The 17,580-nt window shown below is 35.3% G+C and overlaps 1 protein-coding gene across 7 annotated transcripts in view; it reads left to right on the plus strand.

Moving 5' to 3' along the window:
- The window catches only part of Nlgn1 (neuroligin 1), an 845,315-nt gene extending 832,695 nt beyond the window's left edge, over positions 1-12,620 (plus strand). For 3 of the 7 annotated variants that reach the window (XM_013016181.1, XM_013016182.1, XM_013016177.1), the window contains 3 exons: positions 5,991-6,176; positions 9,865-10,654; positions 11,447-12,269. In XM_013016181.1, the coding sequence (XP_012871635.1) occupies positions 5,991-6,176; positions 9,865-10,654; positions 11,447-12,269 (1,799 nt within the window). Of the gene's footprint in view, positions 1-5,990; positions 6,204-9,864; positions 10,655-11,446 lie in introns of all 7 variants that reach the window. The other 4 variants (XM_013016176.1, XM_013016178.1, XM_013016179.1 and 1 more) reach the window with 3 other exon arrangements.
- The last annotated feature ends 4,960 nt before the right edge of the window (positions 12,621-17,580 follow it).

Here is a 17,580-nt window from a genome sequence, read left to right on the forward strand (position 1 = left end):
GAAGAAGAAGAAGAAGAAGAAGAAGAAGAAGAAGAAGAAGAAGAAGAAGAAGAAGAAGAAGAGGAAGAAGAAGAGGAAGAGGAAGAGGAAGAAGAGAGGAGGAGGAGGAGGAAGAAGAAGAGGAGGAGGAGGAAGAAGAAGATAGGTATGGATTTTGACTCTTGGAATTTTTTTAATACATGAAAGTACATAGAGAACTATTAAGAAACAAGAACGGAGGCACCAGTGGTTCATGCCTATAATCCTAACTATGATCTGAGGATCATAGTTCAAAGGTAGCTTGGGCAGAAAAGTCCATGAGACTCTTATCTCCATTGAGCTACTCAGAAAAAGCCAGAAGTAGCGCTATGGCTCAAGTTGTAGAGCACTAGTCATGAGTACCGGGAGGCTCAGGGACAGTACCCAGGCCCTGAGTTCAAGCCTCAGGACCAGCTCAAAAAGAATAAGAAAGAAACAAGAAGGAGACAGAGAATAAGTGAGGATGAAAATGAATAAATATGGTAGTGTACATTATATGCATTATGAAAATGCCGTAACACAGTTTTATACACTTAGCAATCTTTTTTGGTCTACTTGCATATGAAATTACCTAAATTGTCCTGTGATTTTAATTCATCCCACAGACCTTTACCTATGCATCTCTACTTATTTGAGTGTTTTGGAGGGTTGGTGAGTAGAACAAACTCCCTGTTTTCCATTCAGAGCCTGGTTCTGTACAGATGACAGTTCTACCTATTTTACAGTAGCTTAGTGCCATTCTCTCTCCCTTACTCTTTTATAGCTGAGTTATTAACATTTGTTGGCAATTTCATTAACTATTCTGAAATAATGACTTATCAGCAAATGAATACCTATTCTTGTATGCTTTATCGTCATGACAGAATCCTCAGCACACAGTGTTGAGTCTATAATACAACCCAATTAAATGTTTGTTTGAATTCTAGAGAACTACCTTAAGGACTACTTGTAGTCCCTTTAATAGTGTCCCTTAAAGTTGTTACTGTTATTTCTTTCATCAAAACTAGGAAGGAAACATGTATTTTGAAATGGCTTCTCAACTATCCTCTACAGAATAACATGAAGACCTTTGCAGGAAATGTAATCCTATTGACCACTGTGGGGGGGGGGTAACTTTCATGAAATGTATCTTTTCAAATAATGTAAGAGTGATTTATTTTATTTAGATACAATAATAATGAGTAAAATATTAAACTTATTTGTTTAAAGTGTGTATATGTGTGTTTGTGTGTGTGTGTGCTTATCTCAATGATGTAAAATGGTGTGAAGGTTTGGACCAAGGGTCTGATGCTTGCTTGACTTGCGTAACTGGTGCTCTAACATTTAAATCACACATTCAGCCTATTTTTTTGCTGATATTTTGGAATTGGAATCTAGTAGAGCTCATCCTGGAATTTTTAATTCTGGTGGTTTTGAACTGCAATTGTTTGGAATTCAGGCTCCTGAAGATCTAGGCTTAAACCACTGGTACCTGGCTAAAGACATAATATTTCTAACATATATATATATATATATATATATATATATATGTATATATATAGGGAGTATATCTATATATATATACATACATATAACCATATACACATGTACTTATCTGTGTATATATAGTATATGTGTATAAATATACATATATGCATATAAACATATATAAGTATATACATGTATATGTATATATGTATTGAATTGATATGTGTGTATGTGTAGAGACAGTCCTCTATGTCAAAACATTACTTTTAATTTATAATAATTCTATAAGTTATTTACCCTTGATAAGTTATTGCAAATACAATTTCCTACAGGTCTGACTTCTAGGAATTTGATAGCTTTATGTCTAACATTAGGTCTTTGATGCAATTTTCAGTGTGAGTATGTATGTGTGTTAACATTTGTTTAAGTATATCCAACTTGGGGAAATGTAAAACACTGTACTTTAGTAATATTAAAAACCTTGAAATATTCTTCAAAAAATAAAGATCAATTATTCATTCTTGTATAGCCTCAAAATTTTATTTCATAGTTCAGTGCCCCACTTTCTACTAGAAGGCTTTTTTTTTGTCGGTTGTGGGGCCTGAACTCTGGGCCTGGGTGCTGTCCCTCAACTCTTCAGCTTAAGACTAGCACTCTACCACTTGAGCCACAGCGCCACTTCCAGCTTTTTCTGCTTATGTGGTACTGAGGAATCGGACCCATGCTTGCAAGGCAAGCACTCTACCACTGAGCTACCTTCCCAGCCCTAGAAGACATTTTTTAAAATGAGTTTGGTATTCAAATAGAAGATAAAGTTGTTTGTTAGGTATTTGAAATAAGTAAAAAAAAAAACTCATTTCTTCTGAATTACAAGAAAAATTACAAACCTGTAAGTCCATCATGTGAGGTTGAAAGCTGAGCCAGCCATTGACCAGATGGGAAGAATTAGATGAGGAGATTCCCAGGAGGTTTTAATCCTAGAGTTTTAAAATCCCTTTATGTGTAAGATGGAAAATCCTTAATGAGCTATTTTTTCAAATCCGTATTCCCAAACTGCTCACTGTTCCTCAGTCTTGTGTCTGCATGGCTGGCTCCGGAATATTCTATATGGTCTCTGCTTTGATGAGCTTATCAAGTTGACTCTAAAAGCCAACCATGGCCATCTGTATTCAGGCCACAACAGTGATGAACTGCAAGTTTCCTTGCTACTTCATAATGTGGACTCAAAAATAATACATTGCATATAAAGTTCCCAGACACTTACGTATGACTTCTGTCTAGCAAGAAATAAGAAAGAGCTGGAGAATGGCAGCTCACACCTATAATCCTAGATATTCAGGAGGCTGTGACCTGAGCATTGTGGTTTGAAGCCAGTCAGGGCAGGCAAGTCCATGAGACTCATCTTCAATAAACAACCAAAAAAAACCAGGCAAGTCTGTGAGACTCTTATCTTCAATAAACAATCAAAAAGCAAAAGTAGAGCTGTGGCTCAAGTAGTAGAGTACCAGCTTTGAGCAAAACAAAAAGGAAAGTGAGAGTGTCACGTCCTGAGTTCAAGTCCAATAGCAGCAGACACATGCGTGCACACACACACACACACACACACACACACACACACACACGACAAATAATGTCCATACATTAGAATATCAGTTAGTCACACATTCTAGGAGGTGGTAATGAGGCCCAACACAAGACTGATACAAGTGACAGAAAAGGAAAATTCAAGTCCCTCATGGCTGGAGTAGAGCCGAAGAATGCAATGTAAAGTTCCTACTAGAGCAATAGGTAATGACTCTACTATTTAGAGTCTAGCAGTGAAGTCAATTAAAAAGTAAGTTTAAACAAATTTTGGTGAAGAACTAGATCTAAGGAGTGGTGTCAGTATATGTTGTTTGAGTAAACTCACTCTTCTGAGGGGACGTATTCAACGCCAGGTTATTGTTTGAACATAGCATCAGGGATGCATGTGACCATAGATCATTCTACTAGGTCTCAAGAGAGATGATCTAATGACTGCCTGGCCTTAATAATGACAGAAATGGGGCTGGGAAGGTGGCTCAGTGAACTCAAGGCACCGGCACCATCCTTGAGTTTCTTTTGCTCTAGGCTAGCACTCTACCACGTGAGCCAACAGCATCCTTCCAGCTTTTTCTATTTATGTGGTACTGAGGAATCAAACCCAGGGCTTCATGCATGCCAGACAAGCACTCTACCACTAAGCCACATTCCCAGCCCCTAGAAATATTCTTGTATCACTTCAAAATTAATTGACCTACCAGCTATATAGTATTGGAAATATTGAAAACATAAGTGGAATTTAGAAAAAAAATGAGTTCAATTAGAGGTAATTTTCTTATCATGGTTCTCCTCATGCTACACATGGAATGAAGCTTATTGTATTACTATACCATTTTGTACAGAGATTCATTTGAAAATAGCTGATGCTTTTCAATATTATTTCAAGAGGAATTAGACAAAAATCCATGTCTTGTACTAAGTAGCTTAAGCTCTATTCAGAAATCAAATTTTTACTTAAGTATATTGTGGCATTCATTTATTTATACAAAACTACTTTGGGGGGCTGGGAAGGTAGCTCAGTGGTAGAGTGCTTGCCTTGCATTCATAAGACTCTGGGCTCGATTCCTCAGCACCACATAAGCAGAAAAAGCCAGAAGTGGCACTGTGGCACAAATGGTAGAGCACTAGCCTTGAGCTGAAGAGCCCAGAGTTCAGGCCCTCCGACCAACAACAACAACAACAACAAAAATACTTAGAATATTATACTGTCTTTTAGACAATACATACACACACACACACACACACACACACACACACACACACACACACCTGTTTTTATCCTTCCAGATTCCCTTCTAGCTAATTAATAGTAATTGTTTGATGATGTTCTTTCCAGTGTCCATGTCATCAGTCTATCTTTGTAGGCTGAAGCACTTAGCAAAGTTCGTATCAATCAAATATGAACTTTCTTGCCAAGCTTTTATTTTTGTTTCATTATCATCTATGTATTTAACAATGTTTCTATGTAAGTTTGCTAAAAATCCAATGAAAGACAGTGGGTATGTAAAAAAAAGACAGAATTATATTGTTGATATATTGTATTTGCAAAAATCATTCAACTCAAGGATAATTAATATTTCCAGGATTACACAAAGATTCACAAATGAGCATTCCACAAGAGAGTATAGGACTTCTGTTTCTAAGAATTTTGGACCTCATAGGAAAAGTTTTAACCAAATTTTATTTCTTACATGTTCCATAATTATCCAGAAGTGGGTTTGCCATGATCTGTTCTTTCTACAATGATTGCAAAGAATGTCTTTATCAAAAATTCATTTTGGTTATTGATTTATTTCTTCAATCAATGGGTATTTCTATTAGAGACTGTTAGAAACAATAGAATTTACTTCAGCTCAACTTTGGTGCTCACAGCTGGTACTGTACCAACTGAGCCAAACCAGTCAAGTCATTGTGCTGGTTATTTTGGAGATAAGTGTGCCAAAGATTTTCTACTGGGGTTAGCTTTGAATCTTGATCCTTTAATCTCAGCCTCTTATAAAATAAATGTTAGAAACATGAGTCATCAACACTCAGCTTAAATTACTCATTTCTAATAATGAAGCATCATCAAAAAATAAAAATCATCAATACATCCATGTACAAAAAGGTTGTTATAATTTTATGGAATTGCTAAAAATGTTCTCCTATGAGATGGAAAAATACCTCCTTTCTATAACATGCTTACAGTCTATTTCACACACCTTAAATGCCAACCATGATAGACTCCAAGAAGCTTGAGGACTGACAGGGTATCCTATACAAAGTTCTCATTCCTATCAGGAACCCATCATTCATGCTTGTAATTCTAGCTACTCAGGAGGCTGAGGTCTGACACGGATACCCCTGAGATTTTATCTCCAATTAGTCACCAAAAAGCCTGGGAATGGATCTGGGGCTCAAGTAGTAGAGTGCTAGTCTTGAGCAAAAAAAAGCTTAGGGACAGCACCCAGGTCCTGAGTTCAAACCCCAGGACTGGAATACACCCACTAAAAAAGTTCACATTCCTATACATTGCATAATATTTCCCAAATGTCTCAAAGAGTTTGTCGTCTGGAATGTCTCCCCCTTGAGGTCTTTTAGAATGCTTTCATTCCCTTAATCTTCTTTAGTGATCTATTGCTAACATTATTAGGAAAGCATTTAGGGCAAATCAACTCTACAGGTTTCAAGCACTGCTGATCTTATTATAAATTATTTTATCTTGTGGGAAATATTTTTACTAAAAAACTTGGACCATTCTCACTATATTCAACACAAGCTTCAATTGTATTTAAATACAATGCCTTCTTTTTATTACAGATATTTTCTTATTTGTATGTCTCATTTTAAAAAAATTATTATCTTTCAGTCATCACACAGTGTCTTCATAATATTTGTGAATCCCAACAAATGTCCTCAAGGGTGTTTTCATTTTTATTTTCCAGGTTTTCTCAGCACAGGAGATCAGGCTGCAAAAGGAAACTATGGCATTCTTGATCTCATACAGGCTCTAAGATGGACTAGCGAGAACATCGGATTCTTTGGTGGTGACCCCTTGAGAATCACTGTATTTGGATCCGGTGCCGGGGGTTCATGTGTCAATCTGCTGACTTTATCCCATTATTCTGAAGGTAACCGTTGGAGCAATTCAACCAAAGGTATTATGCAGGTTGCAAATTTTGACAATTTTGGTGTCTGCATGCCACCACCATCAGTAGTATGTGATGCTTTGTATATAGTTCTCTGTTCAAACTGACTGTTAGGTTGAACTCAATACCTGTTCAAAGCCATGTTTCTTCAGTTTTTCTATGCATGTTTAAACTTTTCGTCAGAGTCTTTCCTTTGTCCCCTGTGGAGTTTGGTAAGGTTTCCTTTTTTGACTATGCCTCAGTAGAGTTAGCTTTATATTTTCATTTTTCTTTCCTTCAAAGGGTGATTGTGGGAGGAAATCAGGTAAAAACATTCTCAGTTGTCTGTTTATTCAGTAATCAAAATAAAAGTTCTATATAAATGCAGGAACTGTACATAATCTATTCTCAAGACAATGATATGGTTAGCCCTTTATTATTTATTTAACATGACACTCATAAAACAGTCATAAGCTAGTTTGTCTGGTAGCATGAGATTTCAGTTGCTGTCTGAGAAAAGAATGGATTTTGCATGCACGATCCAAAATTGTCAAAGCATCCAGGCCACTAGTAAAGCCTTTGATTAAAGAAGAAAAATACATTTGATTTTTTGCTTTTCTATTTGAAACTCGAAAAGTGGTTTTATTTCCCCCTTAAATCTGGGCAAAGCAGCAAAGAGCACTGCTGCTGCTGTAATCCATGAAATATGATTTTTTATTTTATTTTGTTCCCATCTCCTGGCTTTGACACTCTTTTTGAAAAGTGCGCATCCAAAGCACATCAGGTTGCTTATTATCAGCTCCATTTTGCCATGTGGTTGATCATTCATTCTAAATGCCTTATTAACTTGAAATATCCACAAGAACAGGCTTGCTGCAGAAGTCCAAAAAAACAAATACTCTCTCCATTATTTATTTATATGTGATGGAGAGGAAGAAGAGGAAGACAGAGAATATGTATCAACATTTAGCATCCCTTATTTTCAGCTTCTTACTTGTCATTTCACATACATGAAAAAAATTAAAACACACTGACAGGAGTAACTTATAAAGATACTTACTTACTGAATTTATTACATAAATACCCAATAGAATTGTTTTTTAGGTACCAAGTTGCAATTCCAACAGAATAGAGTCTCAATGAGTATATGCATTTAGAGAATCATGTTTCATTATAGATTTCCTTTATTGAGCTGGTTTACATAGCATCTCATTTAGGGTTACATCAACAACCACGGGTATAATAAATGAGTTAGCCTCTTTTAACAGTCTTTCATTGTAGCAGTCACAGAAGTGTGTCCAGCTGAATGTGAATACTGATTCAAATCAGTATTCTGATTTGAAATGCAGCAAGAATGAAGATGAGAATTTTCAACTACAGGGAGATTTTGATCTATAATTAATTGGCTTATTTTGAAGCTACACATTTGTGTTTTACTAACAGATTTTTCTAGTCTTAGAACCAGAGCAGTTCCAATACTTAGAAGTTACCATTAAGCAATCTATAAATAATTCTCAGGATTGGGTTCCAGGCCTGGCTCAGTTGGTAGAGTACTTGCTTATCAAGCACAATGCTCTGAGTTCAAACCCCAGTACTGCCACACACACACACACACACACACACACACACAATTGTCAGGGACATTAGGCACCAAAGTCAGTTTCAGGTCCATTTCAAACAAACATTAGAAAAAGAGACAAATCAGGATTCACGGACTTACTCATCATTTACAAGGTGGGATGTAGTGGCAAGTAACTTTGCCAATAGCTGAAAATGTCACCTTCCATCATAATCTCAGGCAAATGGTTCTGTAACTGGTCAAAAACATGGGTTTGGGTTTTACTTTGTCCTGAATGCATACCCAAAATGAGCTCCTGACACAGCAGGGAGTGTTCAGTCTCCAGGAATCATCAGGTTGATTCTGCCTCTCAATTCTACCTCCAGTGCAAACTTACCTTTGAAAACTGTACACTTATCAAAAGCATACAACATTGTGCAGGCATGAGGCCACTATGTGCCAATTCAGCCATGAATACACTCAACAGCACTCTCTTATGATTTCCTCAATACCACCTACCTGGCATAAAGGCACTACTAAAGATGATGTGCAATTTCCATTAAATCTGCCTTGGTTTACTGAGCTAATGTCATCCAATCCCTACATTAGGGAAGATATTCTATAAACCACCAGGATTATTTTTGTTATAAAATTTTAAATTATTAAAATATTTCTCAGCTCAATTTATTTTTAATTTTATTTTTAGTACTTGTACAAAGGAGTCACCATTCTACCAAATAGTATATAAATACAATGAATCTTGATTAATGTCACTGCTTTTGGCATGCTCATCCCTCCTAACCCTTCTTTCACTATTCTTAATTGTGTAGAATATGCATTTAATTTCATTACTGTGTTTTCCTCCCTGTTCTTTGTCTACCCCCTTCCCTTCTACCCCCAAGCCTACACATTTAAGTCATAAGTTTTTGTATATTTTCTCTCTTACTCATTCTACCAAACTAAACATGTTAGATAATCAAAACAAATTCAAAGTAATACTTTTTAGATGTTTTGAATGTTTCAGTATTGTGTAGGAGCACACTACAGACATTTAAAAATATCTCTATCTTTGAAGAAAAATGTGAAACTTCAAATTCAGACACTAGAATCTTTGTGAAGAGTTTTCTGCTCACTAACCTATATGAATATTTGAACATGTTTTAAGTAATTGAACAATAAAACTGCATGTAGAAATTGATAATATTGGAAAGCGTTTTAATGGAAATAGGCAACTTATATTTGCAAAATAAGAATTGTATTAGAAAACACTCTAATGAGTAAGGTGCATTTATAAATTTAAATTGAGTGTAACTTTTATCTAGCTGCCCAGGAAGCACATTTAAAATTCTTTAGGACAATTAAATAGGAAGCAGTGGACCATGCATGTTTTTATTTTATGATAAAATACAAAGGTGTACATTCAGCGGTGGAAAAGAGTAAATCATCTCCCACTAAATCCTCTTGTTGACAGATTTTTCTTTAGCCTAGTAAGCATACTTCAAATGTGTGTCTTCCTATGAAAAGTGAATATTCAACACACTATATCTGACAGGAAGATCTGAAAAGGTGATGTCTAAAGTGATACTCTGTTTTGTGTAACTGTAGGGCCATCCCCAGGGTATTAAATACAATCTCCAACCCCTGTAGTTGTGTCAAAATTCAACAATATTTTTCAGATAAACTCTAGCTAAAACAAACATATCTAGTCATTTTGGAAGAAGACAGACACAGTCAATGAAGAAAACATTTCACATAGACAATACATGTCTCATCCGATAGTCAAGAGAGCATTGGCTGTATCTAGAAGGTAATGACATCCTCACTGAGGAAATTTCTTGGAGCTATTTTTATCTCTAGCACTCACAACTTCTTCTCTTTTCACTTCCAGCCTCTTTGAGACTGCAAACTTTAGACTTCAAGCAGGTGCAACTCAAAAGTACAAGACACAGATCCACCTTTCTGATTCATTATACCCTGGGAATGACCTTGTTTACCTTTTCTTAGGCAAAAATAATGTCTCTGTTTCTTGAAATGTACCTGGGTTTTTATATACATGTCTAAAATATCAGATATTATTTTTTTACCACAATGTTCACAAAGATCATCTGAAACTCTTTGTTGATTTTCCCATAGGACTTTTTCAACGAGCAATAGCTCAAAGTGGAACAGCACTTTCCAGCTGGGCTGTTAGTTTCCAGCCAGCAAAATATGCTAGAATGTTGGCCACCAAAGTTGGCTGCAATGTTTCAGACACAGTAGAATTAGTGGAATGCCTGCAGAAGAAGCCTTACAAAGAACTCATTGATCAAGATATTCAACCAGCCCGTTACCACATAGCCTTTGGACCTGTGATTGACGGTGATGTCATACCAGATGACCCTCAGATCCTAATGGAACAAGGAGAGTTTCTCAACTATGATATCATGTTAGGAGTTAACCAGGGGGAAGGGTTAAAATTCGTTGAAAATATCGTAGATAGTGATGATGGTATATCAGCTAGTGACTTCGACTTTGCTGTTTCCAATTTTGTTGATAACTTATACGGATACCCCGAAGGCAAAGATGTTTTGAGAGAAACTATTAAATTCATGTATACTGACTGGGCTGACCGCCATAACCCAGAAACCAGAAGGAAGACCTTATTGGCTTTGTTTACGGACCATCAGTGGGTGGCACCTGCTGTAGCTACTGCAGATCTTCACTCAAACTTTGGTTCACCCACATACTTCTATGCCTTTTACCATCATTGCCAAACAGATCAGGTTCCAGCCTGGGCTGATGCAGCCCATGGAGATGAGGTTCCCTATGTATTGGGAATCCCCATGATTGGCCCTACAGAGTTATTTCCTTGCAATTTCTCCAAAAATGATGTGATGCTGAGTGCAGTTGTAATGACATACTGGACAAATTTTGCTAAAACTGGGTACGTACCTACACAATGAAGTTCGCTCTAATTCTTTTACAAAATGGTGCTTTGAATATTTTAATGCAATATGTATTTACCCCCAAATAACTTAATAGATTTATAAAACTGTTCTATATAGCAATGTGTCAAGTAGCTGTTGCTTTATTAGGTTTTGCTTTTTGGATGTTTAGTAAGAAAGTTTATGTTCCTATTGTATTAGTTGATAAATGTAATTTGGGGTTTTTTTTAGTTACACGACTTCCTATTGTTTCATAGTAGTTTTCAGTTCATAATTCCCTTTTTATCCATCCAACTACCTTCAGAGGTAGTTTTTCATTTTATATAGAAGGGATATGAGTTTCTGAGAGGTTCAAACAGGTATTTATGTTTGATATGTAGTAGCACCAGGAATCAAGTCTTCATCTGTTAGAAATTTTAAGTACTTTCTATTCTTTCATGCTATTTTATGTAGGTGACCTATCAGACAAATCATACACACACACACACACACACACACACACACACACACACACACATGCACGTATCTACTGAAATAACTCTTTTAAAGTCTTCAAGTTGATAGTAGTCCTTCTCTATATAATCAAAGAATAAGAATATGGAACTTTTTTGTCTTCTGTTATCATCTATTAATCTACCTGTTAGGACATTTGAATTTCTAAATTGAGCCAAGTTAATATATAAAATCTTGCTAAGTTACCTCTTCAATTAGATACTAACTTGGTAGTATTTTTGACAATGAAAAATAGAATAATTGTTGTGTTTTCATAATTTCTTCTTTTTCTTTCTTAGCGACCCAAATCAACCAGTCCCTCAAGACACAAAATTCATCCACACCAAACCCAATCGCTTTGAAGAAGTAGCATGGACCAGATATTCTCAGAAAGACCAACTGTATCTCCATATTGGATTAAAACCAAGAGTGAAAGAGCATTACAGAGCCAACAAGGTCAATCTGTGGTTGGAGCTGGTACCTCATCTGCATAATCTCAATGACATTTCTCAGTATACCTCGACAACAACTAAAGTGCCATCAACTGACATCACTCTCAGACCAACAAGGAAGAATTCCATACCGGTCACATCAGCCTTTCCCACTACAAAGCAGGACGATCCCAAGCAACAACCAAGTCCGTTTTCAGTGGATCAAAGGGACTACTCAACGGAGCTGAGCGTCACCATTGCAGTCGGAGCATCTTTACTCTTTCTGAACATCCTAGCCTTTGCGGCCCTGTACTACAAAAAGGATAAAAGGAGACACGATGTGCACAGGAGGTGCAGCCCGCAGCGTACCACCACCAATGACCTGACCCACGCACAAGAAGAAGAGATCATGTCCCTCCAAATGAAGCACACTGATTTGGATCATGAATGTGAGTCAATCCATCCACATGAGGTGGTTCTGCGGACCGCCTGCCCGCCAGATTACACACTAGCTATGAGGAGGTCTCCTGACGATGTTCCCTTAATGACACCTAACACTATTACTATGATTCCCAACACGATACCGGGAATCCAACCCTTACACACATTCAATACATTCACTGGAGGACAGAACAACACCCTGCCCCATCCTCACCCCCACCCCCATTCACATTCAACAACCAGGGTATAGCCAGATAGGAGAAACAAACTTTTTTTTTTTTTGGATGGACTGCAGCAAAAGCTAACTGAAGATTCCTTGGCTCTCAACCTACAAGACTCTCACTATTTAAATAAGGAGGAATATTGTGTGAATATACATATCAAGAACTTTGGGGGTTTTGAAAAAAATGAATTGTATATATATATACATATATACACAAAGAGCTTAAACTTTACAAATTTCAATTGCGTAAAGCAATTGTTCTGAATGATACTTCCACATTCACATTCAAGATTTATTTTTTTTGAAGATTTCAGTTACGTAATGGAATTAGGCATGTGGAACACCAAACAGGAAAGAACTATGTCTGAAATATAAAAATTAAAATTAAAAAACTATGAATATGCATAAGGGACACCCCAATGGAATGTCAGATAATTTTCATCTGTTTTTATTTGGAGCCGTTTTATTGTGTAGACCATATTTACATATTTGGATAAGTACACACAAGGCACCAATGCTGTTAGTGGCCTTAGCCGAGGCTCATGCTGAAATTTGCCAATAAAACAAAGAAGTCTAAAGACTGGCAGGTACAACATATCACATAAGTGCTGTCAGTATAAAGTTGTGGGCATAAAGGAGACTGGATATTTTTAGCACGATGTGCATGATAATTTATATGCTTGGTGGCTGTGCTGCTGATTAAGCCGTAATTAAAATTGTTCTCATCCCATTGGAGTTTTTAATAGAAGCTTCCTCCATCAATTGGCAGAACCTAAAGAAGATTTTAAGGGGCAAAAGTAATTATAATAAAATAATTTGTGATAGTCTCAATAATAGAAGGAATTAGTTATTAAAGTTATTTCAAGAAACTTTAGGCATAGTGGTGAATACTTGCTGATATGAATCCTAGAGGGGAAAAAATCTTGTGTTTTTATTGTTCTTTTCTTTGCCATCAAAATAATAATCTCTAGAAATGCAATGCTAATTGGACACATGTTACAGGATCTTTAATTTGTTGTGGCTTTTGTTACTCTGAATTATGGTAAGGTGAAATGTGTCAATGAGTCTATCAAAACAGTTTTTTTTAATCATAGGAGGATGTCCCTTATTACCGCTCAGATTACAGTTCTTATTAAATTGATTTACTCATATTGCATGACAAAATGTTTATGGCTTCTAATTCAGTACAAAGTTATGTCCCCCTTCACATCCCTTACCTCTCTCACTGAGGTTCATTCACTGGAATCTATTCACGCAATCTCAGTAGAGTACAACATAGATACAGAAGCTAGGACGTCAACACCTGGTGGAAGTTAGTCTTACACTTACGTGTGATTTCAACTAAATATTCTAAGACCACAGGAAGCTCTTTATCCTCCTGATGTTTACCAGTAATATCAGTATATCACAGACCTTTCCAGATGTTTGTATATGTAATCAGATGTACATTTATATTAAAAAAAATGAGATGGACTTAAAGAGCACATCCTGATAAATACTTTCTCTCTTACCTGTACTATATTTCTATTAGACTAAAGTTATGTGGTTTTTTTTTACATTTTTTCAGATGACTAGCAATTTTGATAGTTTGTAAGATAATGCAAAGAACTTTCTCTGACAAACTAACTGCAGTAACAGAAACCTTTCTTTTCAGTTACTCTTTTTCAAGAATGAAAGCTTATTATACAAAAGAAAAAAATTGTATACTACTTGATGGAAACAACTTTGTACATCTTGACCATGCCATTGGTCATTGCGTGAAATAAAGATAATCTGGATAATGACTATTAGTCAAGTGCTAAGAGACATGATCTTTGCTCATTAAAGAGCTAAAATGTTTATTGCTGTTTTGTCTTTTTTTTAAATAACAAAATCAAAAGAAAACATGACTGTCTTAAGGACTCACTTTTCTAGACCAGTCAGGTTTTTGAAGACATACATGTAGGTAACTTCTACTGAAAATACAATCATGTATTTAAAAGCAAGTTTCATCTGAATTGTAACTCTTGAAACTTTAACATTATGAATTTGTAACTCCAAGCACTCTCAGACGAATGGTAGCTTTGTATTTTTGAATTCCCCTTATGTAAAAGTGTTATAAAAATGAGTTGCCAATTGTTTTCACTTAGAAATGTTAAGTGAAATACTAAAGGTCTATTGGAAGTAAATGAACAATATCTCATGAAATACAAATGTGTGGCTTCAAAATATAAGGGTAATGAAGCTCTTATAAAGTGTGGATTACAAATTTATCCTTCTAAGAGAATTTAAAAATGCTGAGCGAGACTGATAATAAAAGATCAAGGAATTTCTTTGATTATAATTTGTTCTCCTAATTATTAAGTATCAATAAAATGTAGATATTGATTTATAATTCCAAATAAAACTCTTGGCTAGAAGCAAAGTCTTCAAAATCCAGAGCTGTCTACAAGCACCATTTTTTTTGCCTATTGTGGTTTTGTTTTCAGATTGTGAACAGCTAATGTAAACCCATAGAAAGAATTGTGTTAGCATCTGAAATATTGTTTAATCAAAAAACTATCTTTCACTACAATGATTAAGCAAGGATAAAAATCAGAAATAGAAGGTCCACCACAAGCCAAAAAATATATAAGTGAATGTTTTCATATGCATTACCACACTGGGCAAAACCATTCTCTATTACTGGTGTTTGTATTTCTACTTGCCCACTGATTGCTTTCTATTTTTCTATCAATCCACCTATGTAATAACAAAACTGATACCTGATTTATATTAATTTAGGGAGCTTTTGTAAGGAACCTGTTTGTTCTTCTCTCTAATTGAAGATGGTAATAACTTTGTGTGGGAGACAAAGCAGTTAGGTTTTAGTACTCTTCTCAAGTCATACAGTCAACCTAAATGTGAGTACTGGTTTTCTAGTACTATTTTCTAGTTTTCACAATGAAAAATGATGTCCCACATTAAACAGAGCAGTAAAATTGTTTTAAAAGCTCAGTAATTTTTAAATCTAGAATATTGTTGCACATTATGATTCAATTTTAGTTAATTTAGTTAATTTAGATACAAATTTCCTTAGGATAAAAGCAAGTCATAAGACTAAAATAATATTTTGTTGTTATGTATTTATCCAGAGTTTAGTGACTCATATTAAATTGAAATTAAGCAAGACTGCTTAGAATTTATATAAACTTAAGCTAAAATGATCTTGATTCCATCATTTTACTTTTCCATAATATTGTTGTCAAATGTGTATCAAGAGTAAACATATTTCACATTAAGAGGTTAAAGATATTAGTGATAGATTTTATAATTTTAAATTTATATTGAACATGTGAACATTAAAGAGTATCTCATTGACTCTACAGTTAAATTTTATCATTAACATTTTATGCATATGGGAATCTGATTTGCTCAATCATAACAAATATCCAATTCATTGATACTGTTTAAGTCAAAACAGAAAACCTGTGAATATATTATTTCCTGCCTCATTTCAGATTTGAAGATTGATGAAAAACATGCTTTAATACAGAATTCTTTGATCTTCAAACCTGAAAACAATGACAAATATTTTTAAATACCAGAGACCATGTACTATATTAAGGAAGAAAATGAGAAGACAATAATTTTGATATGGAAATGTTAGAACTCAGTCATTACACCTATGATACATGAACTTCATCTTCTTTCACACTCTTACTGATATACATACTACTCTCAAAAAAGGGTAATGGAGGGACAAATATTATTGATTTAAAAACAATTCCACATACAAAATAGTAGGATTTTTTTCCTTCGGTGACTTCCTCTGACATATTTTCAAAGGAAAAAATGATTAATTGAATGTATAGGAAAGCTGTCAAACATCATGGCAGGCTTTTGGTGTTAGTAATTTTGTTTTCATCAGTAATTGGCTTATAGTACTGGCATTTCCTTCTTCTCTACTAATTAGTTGTTATAGACTATCACTTTTTAATGTGAGTGAAAATTAGATGATTTGGTTATACTTGTGAAAACATGCTCCCAAATAAATTCAATTAATGGACACTTCCCTGCTGAGATTTTGTTATCATTCATTTAATTAGCTTGCCAAGCTTTACTGTTACAGCAATTGTTTTAGCTGTTTAGTCGATAAACTAAGAGGATGTTTCTAATAGGCTTCTACCTGACTTGTGCTTGATATGGGATCAATGTGCACATTGAACTTGAATCTGAGGTCTGCTCAAAAAATTATCAGCATCCAGGCACCAGTGGTTCATGCCTGAAATCCTGAAATCCTAGTTACCCAAGAGGCTGAGATCTGAGGATTGAGATTTGAAGCCAACCCAGACAAGAATGTTCTTGATCTCAAATTAACCAGAAGTAGAACTGATCAGCATAATAGGAAGCAAGGAAGGAAGGAATGAAAGAAGAAAGGAAGGAAGGAAGGAAGTTAGGGTGGGAAGGAGGGAGGGAAGGAAGGAGGGAAGGAAGAAAGGAAGAAAAGAGGGAGGGAAGGGAAGAAAGACAGGAAGGAAAGAGAGGGAGGGAGAGAAAGAGGGAGGGAAGAAGGGAAGAGGATGGAAGGAGAAAAAAGAAGGAAAGAAACAAGAAAGAAAAGAAGGAAAAGAAAGAAGGAAGGAAGGAAAAAGGAAGGAAGGAAGGAAGGAAAGAAGGAAGGAAAGAATGAAGGAAGGAAGGAACTGAGAGAGGGAGGGAGGGAGGGAGGGAGGGAAGGAGGGAGAAAGGGAGGGAAGGAAAGGGAAGGGAAGGGAAGAAAGGAATAGAGGAGAAAGAGCCAGTAGCCAACTTGATTCTAATATCATACTTGCTGTGATTTGGTTTTAATTTGGAACTTTATCATATTTGTATGCAGGCTCAAAATATACAGATTAGAATAGCCATGTACAGGGCTTAAGTGTCTTTTCTCTTGGATTTTAATTTCTAAAATTTATCATTTATAATTATTCTAAAACTTTGATTTGAAAGGTGAAATGGGATAATTAGTCATCAAATCTAATAGGAGAATGTTATTTAAAGATTCCTTTATTTGAAATTTGTATGATATAAAACGGAACTAAATGAGTCTTTGGAAAGAATGAGGTGTATTTTCGCAAAATGAGTTATTAGACCTCTCACTGAAGAATAAAAACGTATAACTCTAACAAATTAGAATTTTTTCCAATAAGTAAACTTAATTTAGATGTCTGTAGCTATTAGGAATAAGAATAAATTACACACACAAATTAATTTTTCTGTTCACTTATTCTATGCCATATTGTACCCTATATACCATATAATTTATTGAATATTTATGATGTCTCTTTTAAATCCATATATTACAAGTGGCATTACATACCTTCCTAATTGTGTAGAG

The sequence above is a fragment of the Dipodomys ordii genome, unplaced genomic scaffold, assembly GCF_000151885.1.
Source record: "Dipodomys ordii isolate 6190 unplaced genomic scaffold, Dord_2.0 Scaffold30, whole genome shotgun sequence".
Classification (NCBI taxonomy): domain Eukaryota; kingdom Metazoa; phylum Chordata; class Mammalia; order Rodentia; family Heteromyidae; genus Dipodomys; species Dipodomys ordii.